The 17,391-nt window shown below is 50.4% G+C and overlaps 1 protein-coding gene across 3 annotated transcripts in view; it reads left to right on the plus strand.

Moving 5' to 3' along the window:
• Positions 1-17,391, plus strand: part of FAM117A (family with sequence similarity 117 member A) — a 43,699-nt gene that overhangs the window by 24,137 nt on the left and 2,171 nt on the right. For 2 of the 3 annotated variants that reach the window (XM_069481238.1, XM_069481240.1), the window contains exons 2-7: positions 883-1,052; positions 9,968-10,063; positions 11,511-11,621; positions 12,026-12,160; positions 13,329-13,530; positions 15,081-15,231. In XM_069481238.1, the coding sequence (XP_069337339.1) occupies positions 883-1,052; positions 9,968-10,063; positions 11,511-11,621; positions 12,026-12,160; positions 13,329-13,530; positions 15,081-15,231 (865 nt within the window). The remainder of the gene's footprint in view (positions 1-882; positions 1,053-9,967; positions 10,064-11,510; positions 11,622-12,025; positions 12,161-13,328; positions 13,531-15,080; positions 15,232-17,391) is intronic. The other variant, XM_069481239.1, reaches the window with a different exon arrangement.

Consider the following 17,391-nt stretch of genomic DNA (forward strand, 5'->3'; position numbering starts at 1 on the left):
TTACTGCAGATGTGAAAGCATTTCGTTCTGTTTAAAGGAAAGAACCTTTATCATCTTAAGATGGTAGAGTGTTTTGAATGTGGCCATGGAAAACGGGGTCAGCTCAGATGATTGCAACTTCCAGATGATTCCAGAACCCTTATAATATTTTATCAACAGTTTCAACTTTTACCTTCTCCCAGAAAGCTTTCACCAGGGTAAAAATAAAATGAATGGATTTATAATTGCTTTTTTTTTATTTTGGTCCCATTTAGATAGAAGTCAGAGATAGGGGACTAAAAGACTTGGGTATTTTCCTCACCTGGATTTCTCAATCCTGGACAGTTGAAAGTAGTTACAGTAAATCATTCTCACGTCTCAGTCACCCAGGTTCCCTGGGCGCTACCCAGCCCTGAAGGAAGTACGTAGAGGCCTTCAGTTAATGGGTTGAATTTGTGCAAGGCCCAGGAGCCTGCAATCGTGCTGGAGGGAGGAAGAGAGACAGGAGATAAAAGATGGAAGAAAACGTGGTTTTTGTCCCCTTAGAGTGCCCTCTTTAATGCTGGGAAGCAGCGCTGCTTTCAGGAAACTCAGTGTGGAAACCTAGGAGTTCACAGTTCATAGTCCATTAGGAACCGGAAAAGGATAGAGGACATTTATAAAGTAATCCCTAAGTCCAAAGTAGAATGGTATAAATTGTTTCCCGTGATAAAGTCTAACTGGTTAAGTCAGGAAAGCTCTCGTTAGACCTATTGTGCTTTTGCAGGCCACTTCAAATTCTTTTAGGAGGGAGGTGGGTCTAAGCGAAGACATGGCAGTTAGGCTCCCTAGAATAGAGAAGACTGGGTCCCATCTCCTTCCTCCATGCTGATGTCAAGGTGTGCGGGCTATGCTCTCTTCCAGCCAGTGTCCCGTGTTCCGTGGCCCCAGAAAAGCCAGTGTGTAGGCCTCAGCCACCCCAGGTCCGACGTACGTTCTCCCTGGACACCATCCTCAGCTCTTACCTTCTGGGCCAGTGGCCACGAGATGCTGATGGGGCCTTCACGTGCTGTACCAATGACAAGGCCACTCAGGTAACGGAGCTCTCTCCTAGTGGGATAAGGGATAAGGGTGGGGTGAGAGGGTTGGCTGAAAGGGCCTCTGGTCTACTTAACTCTGAATCGTTGCAACGATTTGTCCAGGGGTTTGGGTATACATATTCACCATGTAGCGTTTCATCTTCTAATGTTTGCCAGCTTGTTTTTCTTGGTAAACTTATAGGAAAACGAGTTTGCATTGCCCCCGACTAGTGAAAGAGGAGTCAGTCTGGGTCTTTTAGTCTGGCTTTGAGTACTTGGGTGTGGGTAATCAACAGCTGACTTTGGAATTTATTCTAGGTTTTAAAAAATGAGATTTACCTTGCTAAAATTAAACCAAGGCCAACGTTCAAATGACTTTGTGTTCCCCAGACAACTGGAATAAGTGGATAAGTGGCCAAAAAGTGTGCTGAGCAGGATAGGTACCATTGGAACCATAGGAATGGAAAGTTCTTCAGTAATGGAGAGTTATTCCTTGCCAGCAGCCTAGCCTGGGATTTCAGGGGACTCATTCAAATACTGTGGAATCCAGGTTCTTCTTCAGTATTTTTTGTTTGTGGGGTTTTTGTTTGTTTGTTTGTTTTGTTTTGTTTTGTTTTGTTTGTGACAGGGTCTCATTCTGTTGCCCAGGCTAGAGTGCAGTGGCATGATCATAGCTCACTGCAACCTCAAACTCCTGGGCTCAAGTGATCCTCCTGCCTCAGCCTCCCAAGTAGCTGGGACTACAGGCTCACACCACCACGCCCGGCTGATTTTTCTACTTTTAGTAGAGACGGGGTCTTGCTTTTGCTCAGGCTAGTCTCAAACTCCGTAGCTCAAGCCATCCTCCCTCCTCAGCCTCCCAGAGTGCTAGGATTGCAGGCATGAGCCACGGTGCCCGGCCTTCAGTATTTGTCTTTAGGTCTGTCTTTTCATTAATCCCAGTGTTGGAAGGAATCTCTGTGGATCACCCAGTCTGCCGCTTGTCAATTTTTGGACAAGAGAGTGTTAGCCTGAGAAGAAAGTCATCTCAAATGTGAAATTTTCGTATGTTTTAGAGACAGTGTCTCACTCTGTTGCCCAGGTTGGGCTGCAGGCTGCAGTGGTGTGATTGCAGCTCACTGCAACCTTGCACTCCCGGACCTAAGTGACTTCTTACCTCTGGCTCCCAAGTATCTAGGACTACAGGTGTGCCACCACTCCCAGCTAGTGTTTTTATTTTTTGTAGGGATGAGGTCTCGCTATGTTGCCCAGGCTGATCCCAAACTCCTGGACTCAGGTGATCCTCCCGCCTCGGCCTCTCATAATACTGGATTTATGGGCATGAGCTACTGCATCTGGCCCCTCATATGTGAAATTATACAAAGATATTTCTTAATCTGATTCAGTACTTCAACATTCTTAGCAGTTAAATTGCTAAGAGTCAAATCTCCCTTTTGATGTGGTTTAAAGCCATTCATTCCTATTAAACGTCAGAGCAATTGAGTTGTTCCTAGAAAAGTGGAAATAGGCCGGAAAGGACGCTGGGCTCAGAGTCAGCCCGTCTTCACCTCTGTGATGTCGGGCAGGTCAGCTCTTCCTTTGCAAACTGGGTGGACTGTGTCCACTCTGCCTGTTTAGTTGGTGGCATTATGGCCAAATGACACGTGAAAGTGCTCAGTACGGCTCAGTCTGCCGCCTCTTTTGAGTACATCATGTTGATTTCTGTCTTTTTTTTTTTTTTTTTTTTTTTTTTTTTATGAGATCCATTTTCAGATGTTGTTAGTGAATGTTTGAATGCCCAGTACTGCTCTTGGCATGTTGGAATGAAGAATAAGGAAATGAGGACAAGATTTGGCCTCTGTGATTCTGGATTCCAGTTCTGTGAAGCCCAGCGAACAGACAGCCAAGGGATGAGATGGGGCCAAATGTCTGGCAAAGTTTAGAGGAGGGGAATTCTCATGGGAATACCCGACCTTGAACCAACAAGAATTTGCTGCAGTTAACAGGATGGCGCTCTTTAGATCTATGAATAGATCATGAAGGGAGAGTACACTCCAGGTAGCAGACAGAGCAGGCCTCGTTCCTGGGAGCCCTGGGCATTGTTGTTGTTTGGGAAAAGCAAGTATGATAGATTATGCTTCCTCCTCACGGGCCTGGGAGCACACACCCATTGTCTTTTGAAGAGAGTGCTTAGTTCAAATGATGTATCTAGTCAAGGAGGACTTCCTGGAGGAGCAGGACTTGAGGTTGCTTTGAGCATGTAAGCTCATGATTGCATCTGCTTTTGTCAGCCCATCTAGCTCCGTCTTTGTCATTTCCTGCTACCAGCCTTCTAGGAAGTCACCATCCCACTCCTCAGATAGCTTTCTCTTTGTCAACTCAAGGCGGGGTTGGCCTCAGATGTTCCCTGGCCGGGTTTAGAGGCATGGGCTCTAGGCTGTGTGTTTGTGCTGAAGCCCCAGCTGCAGGCCAGATCTTTTATATAACAAGTCTGGGCTTCTTGCCACAGCAAGACAGAGGTCAGTGATGCGCCTCCGTGGGTCTGGCAAGGCCAAGCCATACAGCTTTCCTCTTTCCCTGGGATGGGCTCCAGCCCTCGAGGAACTCTTAGCAACCTGTCAATATTGTGGCTGCAGTCAGGAGGTGGGAGAATTCTGACCTACGTAGGCATCCAAACCAAAATATGCGCTCTGCACATCTTTCATTCCTGGTCCTCTGGGAAGTTTCTGCTTCTAGGTTTTGGGCTCTATTCAAATTCCTGCTTAAGTCCCCGGCCTGGCACAAGCTACTGTCTTCAACACTGGCATTACACTGTGAAGGCCTGAGGCTCTCCTGACATCTCCCTAAGTAACCGTTGTTCCTTCCCTACGGAACACTGGGATATCACTCGGAAAAGACTGGAGGTGGAGGAGAGGTTTTCCTGGGGAGATACGACAGCTTGTGGAGAAGGGGAGAGGGAAGGGAAGGTGGCAGGATCTACCAAAGTCCTTGAAAGCTTTTAAACTGTTAAAAATTGACTGATGCCAGGATCTTTCCCCAGTGGCTTTGAGCTGGAGGAGGGCTATTCACCTCTACGCCCACCTTCTGCCCTCCTTCTCTAGCCACTAGCGTGGTCATTTATTTTCTACTGCATCCACCCTAACTGGCAGGCACTCACAACTGACTGCTCTCCTACCTGCCTAACCTCCACCCCACGCAGAGCCAGCAGTCAGAGTATGTGTCTGGGGCCCTCGGCAGCCCTGGCATTCCCAGGCATTTCTTGCAGTGAGATCCGCGGCCACAGTTACAGTTCAGGCTAAGCAGCTCCTTCCTCTGAACCCCCAAGAGGAGGCCAGGGCCCTGCCCTTCCAAACCAGCTTCAGACCTGGGCAGCAGGCACAGAACACCTGCCGTTTAGGTAGCCAGGCATGCTGCGGACTCGAGGCTTATTTATAGGGCAGAAGATGGAGCTAAAATCTCTCAGTTCTTGAATATATCCCAATATTGCCAGCAATCCCGGTTATTTCCTTCCTGGTTGAGTTTTAAGCTTGTTAGGCAGGTACAAAGGGTAGTCTTGGCAATTTACAGTCTGCTATGGAGAGCTGGGTTGCCAAATATTTGGGGCAAGGGAAGAAGAGGGATGTGGACGGATCTTATTTGGGAAATTGGTTATTTTAGGAAGGATGAGGATGTGTGAATGTGGTAACTGGACAAGAAGTGCTTTGGAGATGCTGCATGTTTTGAGCCAGGAGGAGCAACAGGAGAGAGGGTGACCAGGTCAGTTGGTAAACCAGAGCTGGCCACCACCTGCTCTGGGCTGGCCCCTCCTAGTGGCTGCGCACAGGCCAGGGTGGGTGATGGCAGCACAGGCCAGTGGCTGTGGTCACCCCTCTCCCTTCTTGCTGTGCAAAGCCTTTGAGTTTTCCTGTACTTTTCTGGAGAGGGGAAGTGGTCTCGCTGCAGCTGGAATGACTATTTGGGCAAAGTCCCCCTCCTGGTCTCATCCTGCCTACAGATGGGACCCTGGGTACCTGCCCTGCCCAGCCCAGCTCCCCGTTCTGCTCAGCCCAGCCCAGCCCCATTTCCTCTGCTTCTCCAGGTCCGGTGGGGAAGCTGCCACAATATAATTTTCCTTTTAGCCTTGACTTACCCCTTGGGAAAAAACTAACCTAGGTCCTTAACAAACCGCATGCAGTGTCACGAAGGCCAGAGGCGAAGGTGGGCATACTCGTTGGGCGGACTTCCCTTTCTGTGCCTTTTCTCTCCCTGTGTCATGCTGTGCTCCCCCTTTTCCCAGCCAGTGCCTCAACAGTCAGTGACAGCACACGGTTTAGTCTGACCATCACAGGCCTTTTAAAAATGTTTTCCTTTGTGGGTGTGGGGGCTTGGGCACAGCGCCTACTTTCCAAACTGGCAGTCAGGACCAGTTGTTGGCATGTGGTTTGACAACTGTACCAAATATTTGAAAAGGGAGCCATGATGGAAAATCTGAGCATTGCATAGTCACCATCGGGCCAGAGGTGGTGGCCTTGGCCACCTGCAGCCAGAATTCTCAGGACTGGCTAGTGGACCCCCCTCAGAGCCTTTTCCTGCCTTATTGTTTGGCCAGAGTCCTAAGGGACGGGTTCCCTGCTGAATTTCGGTTGAACGCATAGTCACTGACCGTCCCCACCAGGCCAAGCACCATGCAGCTCTACACTCGCGCACAGGTGCAGCGGGTTACGTTCCCAGGGCCCAGCCCAGCTCTGCATGTGGAGCTTACTCAGGTGCCAAGGACACTGGAGACAGAGAGGACTGGGACTCTTCCTGCCTGTGGTCATGGAGTGCAGGTGGAAACTTATTTCAGCTGCGGTCCAAGAAAGAGACTCCAGTGTGGGGGGTTTTCACCCCCATCCTGCCCCTCCTCCTTAGTATACTGGGTGGCTCTCTGGGAAGCTGTCCTCCACCCCATGCCCAATTGTCCTTCCACATGTTGCCTGGGGATCTCAATCCCAGGCCAGGCTTCCCGAGTCTAGCCACAGCCACTTTTGCATAATCCAGGCATCGGCTGCACAGCTGGCTGATGCCACTCGTGGTTAGCAAGCAGCCCTGCTTCTCCCTCAGCTGCCCCCCAGGCCAGGGTGTCAACTAAGCCCGTTCCAGCACATGTGTCCCCTGGACAAACATGGCCTTGGCCCGTTCGTTGGCTGCTGAGCTCAAGCTTTAACCTGCTTCCAAAGGGTCATCTAGAATGAACACTCACAGTGCTGCCACGCAACATAGCCTGACCCCTGTTGTGGCCAAAGGGTTAGTTCTTAGAAGGGTGGCCTTCCTTACTGTGACTTTTCTGTGCTCTGAGATCTCAGTCTGGACATCTGTGGTGAGACTGAGAAGAGGAAGGTCCTGTCCACCCAGGGGCACTGGGAATAGGGCCATGGTCCCCACTCTTGAAGCCCCCAGTCTGGTGGGGGGGGGACTAAAGCCCACATCCGCATGCGCTCCTGCCTTAAGAACACTCAACGCCAGCGTGTAAACTGCTTCAAGCACAGGATAACCTACCGTATTAGGTTTCTGAGGCTGCTTTAATAAATTACCTCAAACTTAGTGGCTTAAAGCAACAAAAATTGTATTCTTTCACAGTTCTGGAGACAAGAAGTTCATGTTCAGTTTTGCCGGCCGAGATCAAGGTGTTGGCCGGGTCATGCTCCCTCAGGAGACTCTTGGGGAGATTCCACTCCTTGTATCTTCTAGTGGCTGCTGGCATTCCTTGGCTTGTAGCCACGTCACTCCAATCTCTGCCTCTCTGGTTATATTGCCTTATCTTCTGTGTGTGTCTAATCTCCCTCTGCCTCTCTCATGTAAGGACGTTTGTAATGGCATGGAGGGCGCACCCAGATAATCCAGAATAATCCTCCCGTTTCAAGATCCTTAACTTAATCATATCAGCAAAAACTTTACGAAATAAGGTAACATTTATAGGTTCTTTTTTTTTTTTTTTTTTTTTTTTTGAGACAGAGTCTCACTCTGTTGCCCAGGCTAGAGTGAGTGCCGTGGCGTTAGCCTAGCTCACAGCAACCTCAAACTCCTGAGCTCAAGCGATCCTCCTGTCTCAGCCTCCCGAGTAGCTGGGACTATAGGCATGCGCCACCATGCCCGGCTAATTTTTTCTATATATATATTTTAGCTGTCCATATAATTTCTTTCTATTTTTTAGTAGAGATGGGGTCTCGCTCTTGCTCAGGCTGGTCTCGAACTCCTGAGCTCAAACGATCCGCCCACCTCGGCCTCCCAGAGTGCTAGGATTACAGGCGTGAGCCACCACGCCCGGCCACATTTATAGGTTCTTAATGTCTTTGGGGGGCTATTTTTTAACCTGTCACACTTTCCTCATCTCCTACTACTCTGCCCCAGCCACACTGGCCTCATCATTCTCAAATATGCCAAGCTCACTCCTGCCTCAGGGCCTTTGCACTTGTCATTCCCTCTGTCTGGGTATCCACATGACTCACAGCCTGCCCCCGCCCCCGTGTTGTTATTCAGATGTTGCTTTTTCACTGGGGACTTCCCTGGCATTTCTAATCATGTCCTCCCTGCCTGGCATTCCTATCCCCTTTCTTTGCTGTGTTTTTTTTCCTTAACACTTATCAATGTTTAAACTGTCTCCCCAGTTAGAACATAAACTCAGAGGGGACAAGGGTTTTGTTGTTTTGTGCACTGTTGTGTCCCCAGCACCTGGAACAGTACCTGGCACACGGTATGCATTCAGTAACTATTTGTCGAATGCATGAATGATGTACACCCCGAGACCAGGCTTAGAGGTCAGGGATAAAGTAAGAAAAAGGAGATGGGGACGGGTTTGACTGAGTAGGACAGTCAAGTATGGAGAGCCAATGGGATGGAGGGTCAGGTGGTGATCTCTGTGACCGTGTTGTGGGTGTTGGGATCAAGTGATGGCCTTGGTAGCACAGTGCACACAGAGCAGGCACTAATTGGTAAAAGATGTCGCCGAGCAGAGAGACATGGGATCAGATGGGATTGAGAAAGATCATCCTAGCTGTCATGGTTTTCCCAACCTTCCTGAACTCCTGTGCAGCCTACACATCTCCTTCTACCCCTCACATATCCCAGAAGAAAGAAGGGACTTGAGTTTGTATGAGATCTTAGTAGAAGTGGTGGCAGCCTGAGTGTGGCTGTTTTTTCCTCTCTCACTGCCCACCTGTGAGCAGTGTCTTCCTGGAGGGAGGAAAGTGGGCATCATGATCACCTTAGCCTTAATCATCCGTCCTCCAGAGCCTCTGCACCTTTCCGGGGACAGTGGGCTTGCACGGGGCTCCGAGCTCTGATTGGCAGAGCTAGTCACCTGCAGGGTTGGCTTTGGAGCCCTGAGAGGGGAGGACCGTTTTTGTGTCCACTAGGTAGAGGTGGCTGAAGGAGAGATGGACTTTCTCCTCACTTTCCCGTACGAGAAGCAGCCTTTTCTGAGGGTCTGTCCGGTGCCATCGTGGTTTGGACAACACAGGCGTTTGGAAGTAGACCAGCTGCTTAGTTTCCATGTTCTGTCAGAGCCAGCTTCACCTTGAGGGTTTTGCGGGGTGTGCCCGAGACACGGGCCTGAAGGATGTGCTGCCCGCCCTTTTCCTAAAGGGGGGAATGGTGGGGGAAGCGGATCTCTGGGTGCTCTCCCTTGTGCTGCTAGCATGAGGACAAGGCAGCGGGGCGGTTGTCTCACCCTGGCTGTGTCACACAGCCCAGTAAAGGTGCTGATCCGTGGGCAGCTGGGAGAAGGCAGAGCTAGGGAGCCCCAGGCCGCAGCGGCTCTTCTCCCCTGCAGCTGTCACCCGGGGCTGTCTGCTCTCACAGCCCGCGCAGACTCCCCCGCCGGGCTCCTCTCGGCAGCTGTTGGGTGGTGAGTCGTTGAGTTTTTTCCCCTCCATCCTCCCCCTTTTCTGTTTGCAGCAACCTCTCGGGGGAGGTCAGCAGATCTCTTGGAGGAGATGGTTCCCAGGCCCTCATATTTTTGGCAGCATGCGCAGAAGTTAGAGAGGAACTGGTTCCACTGGAGCGCTCCCCCTTGGGCCCCTCCCTTGGAATGGAAGTAGGGATACTGGTGGTGGGGAGGGATCTGGGCCTCTTCAGCTTTGTGCTCAGAGCCACAGCTTCCCCCCTTGGGTGGGGGCCCAGGAGGTAGTTCCACAGCTCCCTGGCCTCCATCTTGGGCACTCTGTCTTCCGTGCAGCTGGGGGACAGGACGGCTGACTGAGAGCCCTGTTCTCACGAGGGGTAGGGCCAGCCCAGGAGGGGAGGAGTGACAGGGCCAAGAGGGGTCAGAAATCAGGGCTGGGCTCAGATCTCTGGGCCCCCCTTTCTGAAAATGTCCCCTCCCTGCTTATTCAGGAGGACTTTGGGGCCTCCAGCACTTATTCAGGGTGCAGAGAAAAAGCAAGGAACAAGCTTGAGGCATCACACTATAGGGCCTCCTGCTTCGGTCAGGGTGACCTACGTTGACCTTTTTCCTGTTTTGCCAATTAATGATTCCTTACTGCACTCTTGTCTATTAACTTGTTTTCATTGGGCTCCCAGGAGCCCGGGCCTGTGCTAGGCACAGAGGGTGATAAAATGAAGAATGCCAGCGATTTGCTGGGCCTGTGTTCTTTCGGAGCTCGTTGGGATAGGAGGGGCAGCACTTGTCCTCACCATTGGGGAGCACCTGGAATAACTGGGGATATATGAGAGAATGCGTCTGTAAAAGTCATAAAAGAGTAAAGGGAAGGTCGGCCCGATTGGATCACCAGGCCCTTTTTGCTGGAGGATGCTGGAAGGAGGCAGTGCAGGTGGAGAAGCCTGCAAGAACAGGCTAGGAGCGTGCAGGAGGTTGATGAGCAGATGAGAGAGAAGCCTTCAAAGGGCCACCGCCTCTACCCAGGAACTATGTGTCTGCTTCCCCAGCGCCTGCCCGAGAAGCTGCTCTGTCTCACTGTGTTTCTCTCCCGCAGACCCCCCTGTCCTGGCAAGAGCTAGAAGGTGAGCGGGCCAGCTCCTGCACACACAAGCGCTCAGCGTCCTGGGGCAGCACAGACCACCGAAAAGAGGTAGCTGCCCCCGTTTACTCCCTGGCTAGGGTAGCTGCCTCTTCTCTATGCCCCAGCACCACACGATGTGTTTGCTCCAAAGTGAAATTACATTTCTAGTCTCACTTGCCTCCACCTATCCTTTTCCTAGTGAGCTGGCTCCTTCATAGCTGACTCCCAGCCTCCTGGTGGCCAGGTCTTAGGGGCCCAGATCTTCCTGCTAGGGAGGGCTTGGCCAGCAAGTGCTGGTGCCAGCAGCAAGCACAGGGCTGGAGCTGCCATGGTTCTCACTCTACTTCGAGGTTGGATCCAGATATGCAGTTCAGAGACTGGAGGAAGGTGGGCAGTGAGTTCCTGGGAACTGGGAACCTCATTTTCTATTTCACTGTTCATTCAGCCTTCTTTTTAAAAGACGAGAAAAACAATTACGTGTTCCCAAGCACCTTTTCCTGGCCCTCCCTCTCCCTCAGGAGGGCTAAAGTCATTGAGGGTGAGTAGAGAAAGCCATAGGCTGGAATGTTCCAGGGCTCCCAAACCAGCTGCTCCTGACATGCTGTGTCCTGAGAGGATCAACTTGCTAAGACTCACCCTCGACCTTTTGCAAGAGGAAGTTGCTTCCGCCCTCCTCGTTGCTGAGAGCAGTGAGAAAATATGAAGTGAATGCACTGTAAGTTTAAGATGAGGGGGAAATAAAAAATACTTAAAGTTTTCAATGATCAGAGGACACAAGTTATTCACACTAAGGGTGGGGACTCATGGTGTGAGTGACCCACAGTAGCAAATCTAAACGGCACTTTCTTCTTGGCTATAGTTGTAAATCTTATGGGTACGGGCAGCAGATCTACTGTCTGAATTCTGTTTAATTTAGGCTCATATTTAAATAGCTCTACATCCCCTGAGCATTTTCCAGCTGAGGGCAGGGAGGTCCAGAATTACACATGTGGTGGGGATGATATTCAAAATCGTTAATAATCATCTATAATTATTACAGGATATGGACATCAAGGTGAAATCTGATATTCCTTCTTGAGAGCCTGGTAGTGTAGTCTACTTTAAAATGGGGGAGAATATTTCCATCCTTCCTGGTCTCAGGGCCTTTGAGATAGTTGTGAACGTACTTTGAGGAGTGAACTGCCGTTGGCACTCAGAAACATCATCTTCCGTTGCTATTAATAGAGTCGTATCCCAGGCCTTTGGAATCTGTGAAAGACAAGATGGTTTCAGTGTTGCATATTTTTAATTTTTTTTGGAAACTGATCCATCTAGTTCGTAAGGTATCCAACTTGTCTGAGGAGCTTATCATCACGGTTTTTAACACCACCACGCTATTTTGGGATGGAAGATTAGCTCCCATCTTCCTTTAACAGATCTTGGTGGGCCTCTGGCAGGAGCCACACCTGGGCGGAGGGACCCAGCGCACTTTTGCTTTGCTTCACCTGCCTCTCCTCTCCCTCTCTCGGGCTGCTAGATTACCAAGTTGAAGCAACAACTGCAGAGGACAAAGCTGAGCCGCAGTGGGAAGGAGAAGGAGCGGGGCTCCCCTCTGCTGGGGGACCACGCCGTGCGGGGAGCACTGAGGGTATGTTTTCTCCCGTGACCCTCCCCTTTGTCTTCCTCCGTGGCAGGTCCTTGTGTGGGCAGAGTTCTCCCGGGACTCCCAGCTACTGAGCCCCCTACCACACTGCATGGTTTTGTGAAGCTTCAGTCCGAACTTGGACTTGCTGGGTGACATTGGAAGGGCTTGGCTTCTCTCACCTCCACCCTCACCACTACACAATCGAGACAATGACTCGAAAGCACACTCCAGACCTCACTAGGCTCTGACTTCTGGAGAAACGCCCCCGAATGGACCTACTGCATGCTGTAACTGTCCCCAAACACTTTATTCACTTGGTTCTGCCATGCAGACGTGACCACTGCCCCTGGTCAGAACTGATGAGTCCGTGGGGCCTCGCGTGATGGCTTCATTTGCCTCCTCCTCAGGCATCCCCTCCCAGCTTCCCCGCAGGGTCCCCCGTCCTGCGACTCAGCCCCTGCCTGCACAGGAGCCTGGAAGGGCTCAATCAGGAGCTGGAGGAGGTGTTCGTGAAGGAGCAAGGTGAAGAGGAGCTGCTGCGGGTGAGTGGCAGCTGCGCCCTGTGTGCAGCGAGCGTGTTGCTGAGCCTGGGTGGGGGGAGCTGGGAGTCTCACTCAATCGGGCCTCATGGGCTGTGGCTCCGTAAACAGCAATTCACAAACACCAGCCTGCGAAAGGAACACACACAGAGTTTATTAGTCTCAGGTGGACTTAGCCATAGGGACAGCAGAGATGGGTGGGTGTCACTGGGGAAGGCTTTGTGGCGGTGAGAAGAAAGAGACGGAGCAAGGACTGGCAGAGAGGAGGGTCCCCAGCTGGCAGGGGTCAGGCTAGGCACCATTCTTCAGCCAGACTGCTGGCGCTCCCTGTTCCCCGCGTGCTCAGCACTGGAACCCACCTACGCCTCAGTTCCCGCCACCCCACAGCCTGTGTGACCATGTCCCTCCCTCCAGCACTACCTGGTGATGTGCCTTCATCCTTCATGCCCAGTTGCCCCTGCTCAGCCTCCTCCCTGCCCCACTCCCAGGCAGAATTCTGTGCCACCTTTTCTGCAGTCTCAGGCACATTTTTATCCTGACACAGTACAACTGGGGAATGCCAATTAGGCAGTATTAATATAATTCTAATGGGCACACTTCTTGGTTTATGATTTACCTACTGGTTGATTTTTAATGTGGATGCATAGAGGATTGTATATACACCCAAACACATGCACACTCTTTGGTGAGCTGCGGGTACAAGTGCCACCGAGTGTTTAAAAAGGCAGGCAGTGAAGCAGGTATTTCATACCTGACAGTCGCCTGCATGAGGGTCCTGCAGTGGCTCACAGCACTTAGGTTTGCCCCCATTGTGCCTCTTGCACGTACTGTTCATCTCTGTGTTCCCAGAGCCCGGCACACAGAAGGCCCCTGCCCTCGTGAGGCTTGCACTGATCAAACCGTACGGATGAACGTGCAGTCCTACGTGGGGCTACAGGCATTGCTGGGAGAAAGAACAAAGTGCTATGGGGAGAGACAAGAGGGAGTTTCTCTTAGATTGAAGGGTGACCAGGGAAATAAATGACCTGAGGAAATGGTGCTCTGCTGTCACTGTATGTTGCGGATAGAGGATGAGAAGAACGGCAGGGGAAGGACCCTTGGGGTCACGGCAGTACCACCAGCCTGGGAAGACTCAGGACTGAGAGTCTTGACCTCCCTTTTCCCCTGTCAGATCCTTGAGATCCCTGATGGGCACCGTGCCCCAGCTCCTCCGCACAATGGCAGCTGCGATCATCCTCTCCTCCTCCTGGAGCCTGGCAACCTTGCCAGCTCTCCCTCCATGCCCCTGGCATCCCCCCAGCCTTGTGGCCGGGCCAGCCATGAGGAACACAAGGGTGCCTTGGAGGACCTGGCATCCACCCCCAACGACAAAGGTAAGCCAGGAGGCCCAGGCAGCAGGGCCAACTCTGGGGTACAAGGGGGTTTCACTTCCTTTTCCACCTCTACTCAATTGCAGGCTCAGCATTATCACTCACTAAAATGACTTTATGAGTCATCTTTATTCTATATGCTGTACCAGTAATAATCATGGCCCTTTACATCACATTCTGATTTATAGTTCATAAAGTCTCTGCACCTATACTTTCATTTCATCCTCACTGGAATCCAGAGAAGCAATCCCTCCCATCCCATTTTTTGGCTGAAGTTCAGCAAGCTGTAGGGGACAGCCAGAGAGTCTCTGCTCAGATGTCCACTGTACTTAGTACCAGCAATAGGTTTCAAGGTGGTTGTGAGTGATATAAAATAAAAGAATGTGGTCTCTTGCCCAAGGTCGCACAGTTTGACCCAGACCCAAACCCCATCTTTTGGACTCCAAATCTCTCCTTCTCCTGTGCTCTGGCTGCTTCATGGAGAGGGTGAGATACAACTTTTGCCTCCTAACATGAGCCTTACATTATAAAGCACCATTGCCTACATCGTCTGACTTGATTCTCACAGCAACCCCATGAGGTAGGCTGGTCGAGGGCATGACCCAACAATACACATAAGTAAACAGAGCATAGAGTAAGAAGGAATAAATGTGAGATAAATTCAGAGAAAGTCAATATTTGCAACCTAGGCAAAGTACATTTGCTGTGTAGAAAGCGAGAGGAATTTTATCCTACAAGTGGGGTTGAGTAAGGACTGCTTCTCCGAGTTGGAGAGGAGCTCTTCCTGGAAACAGGGACAGATTTTCACGACTGTGGACGGGAGGAAGCCGTGGTGTGTTGGCAGGCAGGGGCTTGCAGCCTCGGAGGAAAGCAGAGAGAGACAGCAGTTGGGATTCCTTTAAGTCTGATATTTGGAGTTCCAGTCCCACTTCCTCCTGGGAACACAGACGACTCGATAGGAGACTTTACTTTCCCATCCGTTCGATTGTTTTTTTTTTTGTTCTTTCCTAAGCTCTTTTTTTTTTTTTTTATTTTGAGACAGAGTCTCACTCTGTTGCCCAGGCTAGAGGTGCCGTGGTGTCAGCCTAGCTCACAGCAACCTCAAACTCCTGGGCTCAAGCAATCCTCCTGCCTCAGCCTCCCTAGTAGCTGGGACTACAGGCATGCGCCACTATGCCCGGCTAATTTTTTCTATATACATATATTTTAGTTGTCCATATAATTTCTTTCTATTTTTAGTAGAGATGGGGTCTCGCTCTTGCTCAGGCTGGTCTCAAACTCCTGAGCTCAAACAATCCACCCGCCTCAGCCTCCCAGAGTGCTAGGATTACAGGCGTGAGCCACTGTGCGTGGCCTGTCCTAAGCTCTCTATTTTTGTAAGCTGCTTCAAAGGTTTTATAAGGTGGAAGACAAATAGACTGGATTAGCATAACTCCTGCCACCTTCCTTACCACATGTCACTCAGCCTTGCCCCTTTATACCCAAAGCCTGAGCCAAGAAAAGGGGAGGCCTTTCCTTCGTCTCCCCTGGACTCAGCCTTGCTCTGTTTGCAGCCTCCTCTCCAGGCCACCCAGCCTGCCTTGAAGATGGCAGCCCATCTCCAGTCCTTGCCTTTGCTGCCTCCCCTCGGCCTAATCACAGCTATGTCTTCAAACGGGAGCCCCCGGAAGGCTGTGAGAGAGTGCGTGTGTTTGAAGAGGCCACGTGAGTACATCAAGAGGACAGGGCGTGGGTGGGAGGGACGAGGGTGGAGGGTGAGCCCCACATTATCCCACCTGCCTGGCCCTTCTTCAGTCTTGGACTCTGTCATCACAGAGGCGTTGTCAACTCTAGATTATCAGTATTGCAGTTTTTCCTTGATCAAACTTGTTGACATTACCTACTCTGAGCACTTAAATCTTTGCTTATCATTATCTCCATAGAAACCTGCTCTCTGCCCACATGCCAGCCACAAGCGCAGCAGGAGCTGGAAAGGAAAGATATCTGAAACCTAAGCCCTTTGTTTCTTCTATTTTTTTTCCATCCCCAGGGAAGGTGTGAGAATTTGCTAGACCATAATCAGAGAGAGAGAGAGAGAGATGTGTGGGGAAGGGGAGAACACACTAGGAGTTCTCTTCAGTCAGAGGTTATAAGTGTTTCATCCCACCGGAGTGGAATGGGGACCCTAAACAGCTTTCCAGTTGCTTCTGAGTCAAGTCTTCATCCTGTGGCTGTAGTGGTTCCAGTGTCTTGAACTCCCAAACAGAAATTTCTAGTCCTTGCAAGTAAGGACTAGAACATTCCCAATCATAATTATCAGACTGGATAATCCTGAAGCCATTCTTCTGTTGATTTCTCTACAATTCCCTCCCACTAGCAAAGAGACCTTTCCAGATGTGCACACAGTCCCCCTTCGCCGGCACCAACGAGCTCATTTCATTTCCCCCTGCCAGCTTAATATTCATCGGGGCAGATTCACACTGGAAGTTGCGGTTTCGGTGGCAGTCAGGAAGTTTAGTCATGGTGTGTGAGTGAAGATTTAGCTGGGACTTTGCATCTCAAATAAGGAAGAGGACACCCTAGGGTGGTAGCCAAAGTACACGTATAACCCACAGTAGGTGCTACGGAGAAAAGCATTGACACCAGGGCTTTTGTTACTGTCATCACTGTTGCCTGGTGTCCCTGCAAGACTCCTGGGTCCTCTGATGACCTGTGGAGGGAAGAGGCCAGACATTGTCACTTAAGCAGATTGTAGGCTCTTGTGCCCTCTCTCAGTCCATGTTATAGTTGAGTAACTACAACTCGGAAAGGCAGGTGGAAATTAGGCTGTTGCTTGTCTTCACTCTTCCATAAACCCAGAATGCTAGAAGAGGTCTCAACAGCATCTCATCTAGCGGCCTCTCTCTGCATTAACCCTTTAAGAGAGGTCATGATCCATCATTATTTTCTAAGATATCCTGGGATTGAAATTCTACGGCTTATTGGGGTCTCTTCATTTTATCAACTTTCCTCTTGGGAAGTTCTCGTGTTTAGCTGTTCTTTTGCCACATTTTCCTCTTCCTAACTATTATCCCCTCAAAGGTAGCTTGGATTTTGCAGGCAGGGAATCAAGCTGTTCCGGGTCATGTTAGTTGCCTTTATGTTGGGTGTTGCTTGGTTTCCTCTTGGTTACCTTCCTCACATGTATATGCACACACCCAGAACATTCCTTCTCCAGCCATTCCCCACCCCCTCATAAAGTGGGATTCTTTTAAACCCTTTTCCGTCAAGGGACACCTTGCCACTGTGGAGTCTCAGGCCTTCCCAACCACGAGCAGCATATGGGCCTGTGACTTCCCTCTACCACTTTTTACTCTGCGCCAGATCTCTGCCCTTCTACCCACACCTTGCTCTTCTTCCTGGGCCTTGGAATTATCATCATTCTAGAATTAAAATGGCAACCAATTTATCAGTCTGTACACTGAGTGCATTTTTCTGAGTGTATATATTATACTTCAGTAAAAAAGAAAAAGGTGATTGATGGGAACCACTAGTGACAGAGCTTCATCACTCCCCACACCTTTGTTTTCTTTCCTGGAATCCTAAAACCATTAGGTTCTCGGGGCTGTTTTGCCCTCTGAGCATGGCCAGATACCCTTCTTTTTTTTATCATAAGGATTCCTTACTCAGGAACTCTCTGACCTAATCTCCTTTTATCCTTCCACTTTTCCTAAATGATCAGAAGAGAAGGGATGATTCTTCCCACATTAAAGGGAGACAGAAACGGCCAAGACCACATGGTGAATTAGAACCTGGACCTTCTTTTTTTTTTTTTTGAGACAGAGTCTCACTCTGTTGCCCAGGCCAGAGTGAGTGCCGTGGCGTCAGCCTAGCTCACAGCAACCT

Source organism: Eulemur rufifrons, chromosome 9 (assembly GCF_041146395.1).
Source record: "Eulemur rufifrons isolate Redbay chromosome 9, OSU_ERuf_1, whole genome shotgun sequence".
Taxonomy (NCBI): Eukaryota; Metazoa; Chordata; class Mammalia; order Primates; family Lemuridae; genus Eulemur; species Eulemur rufifrons.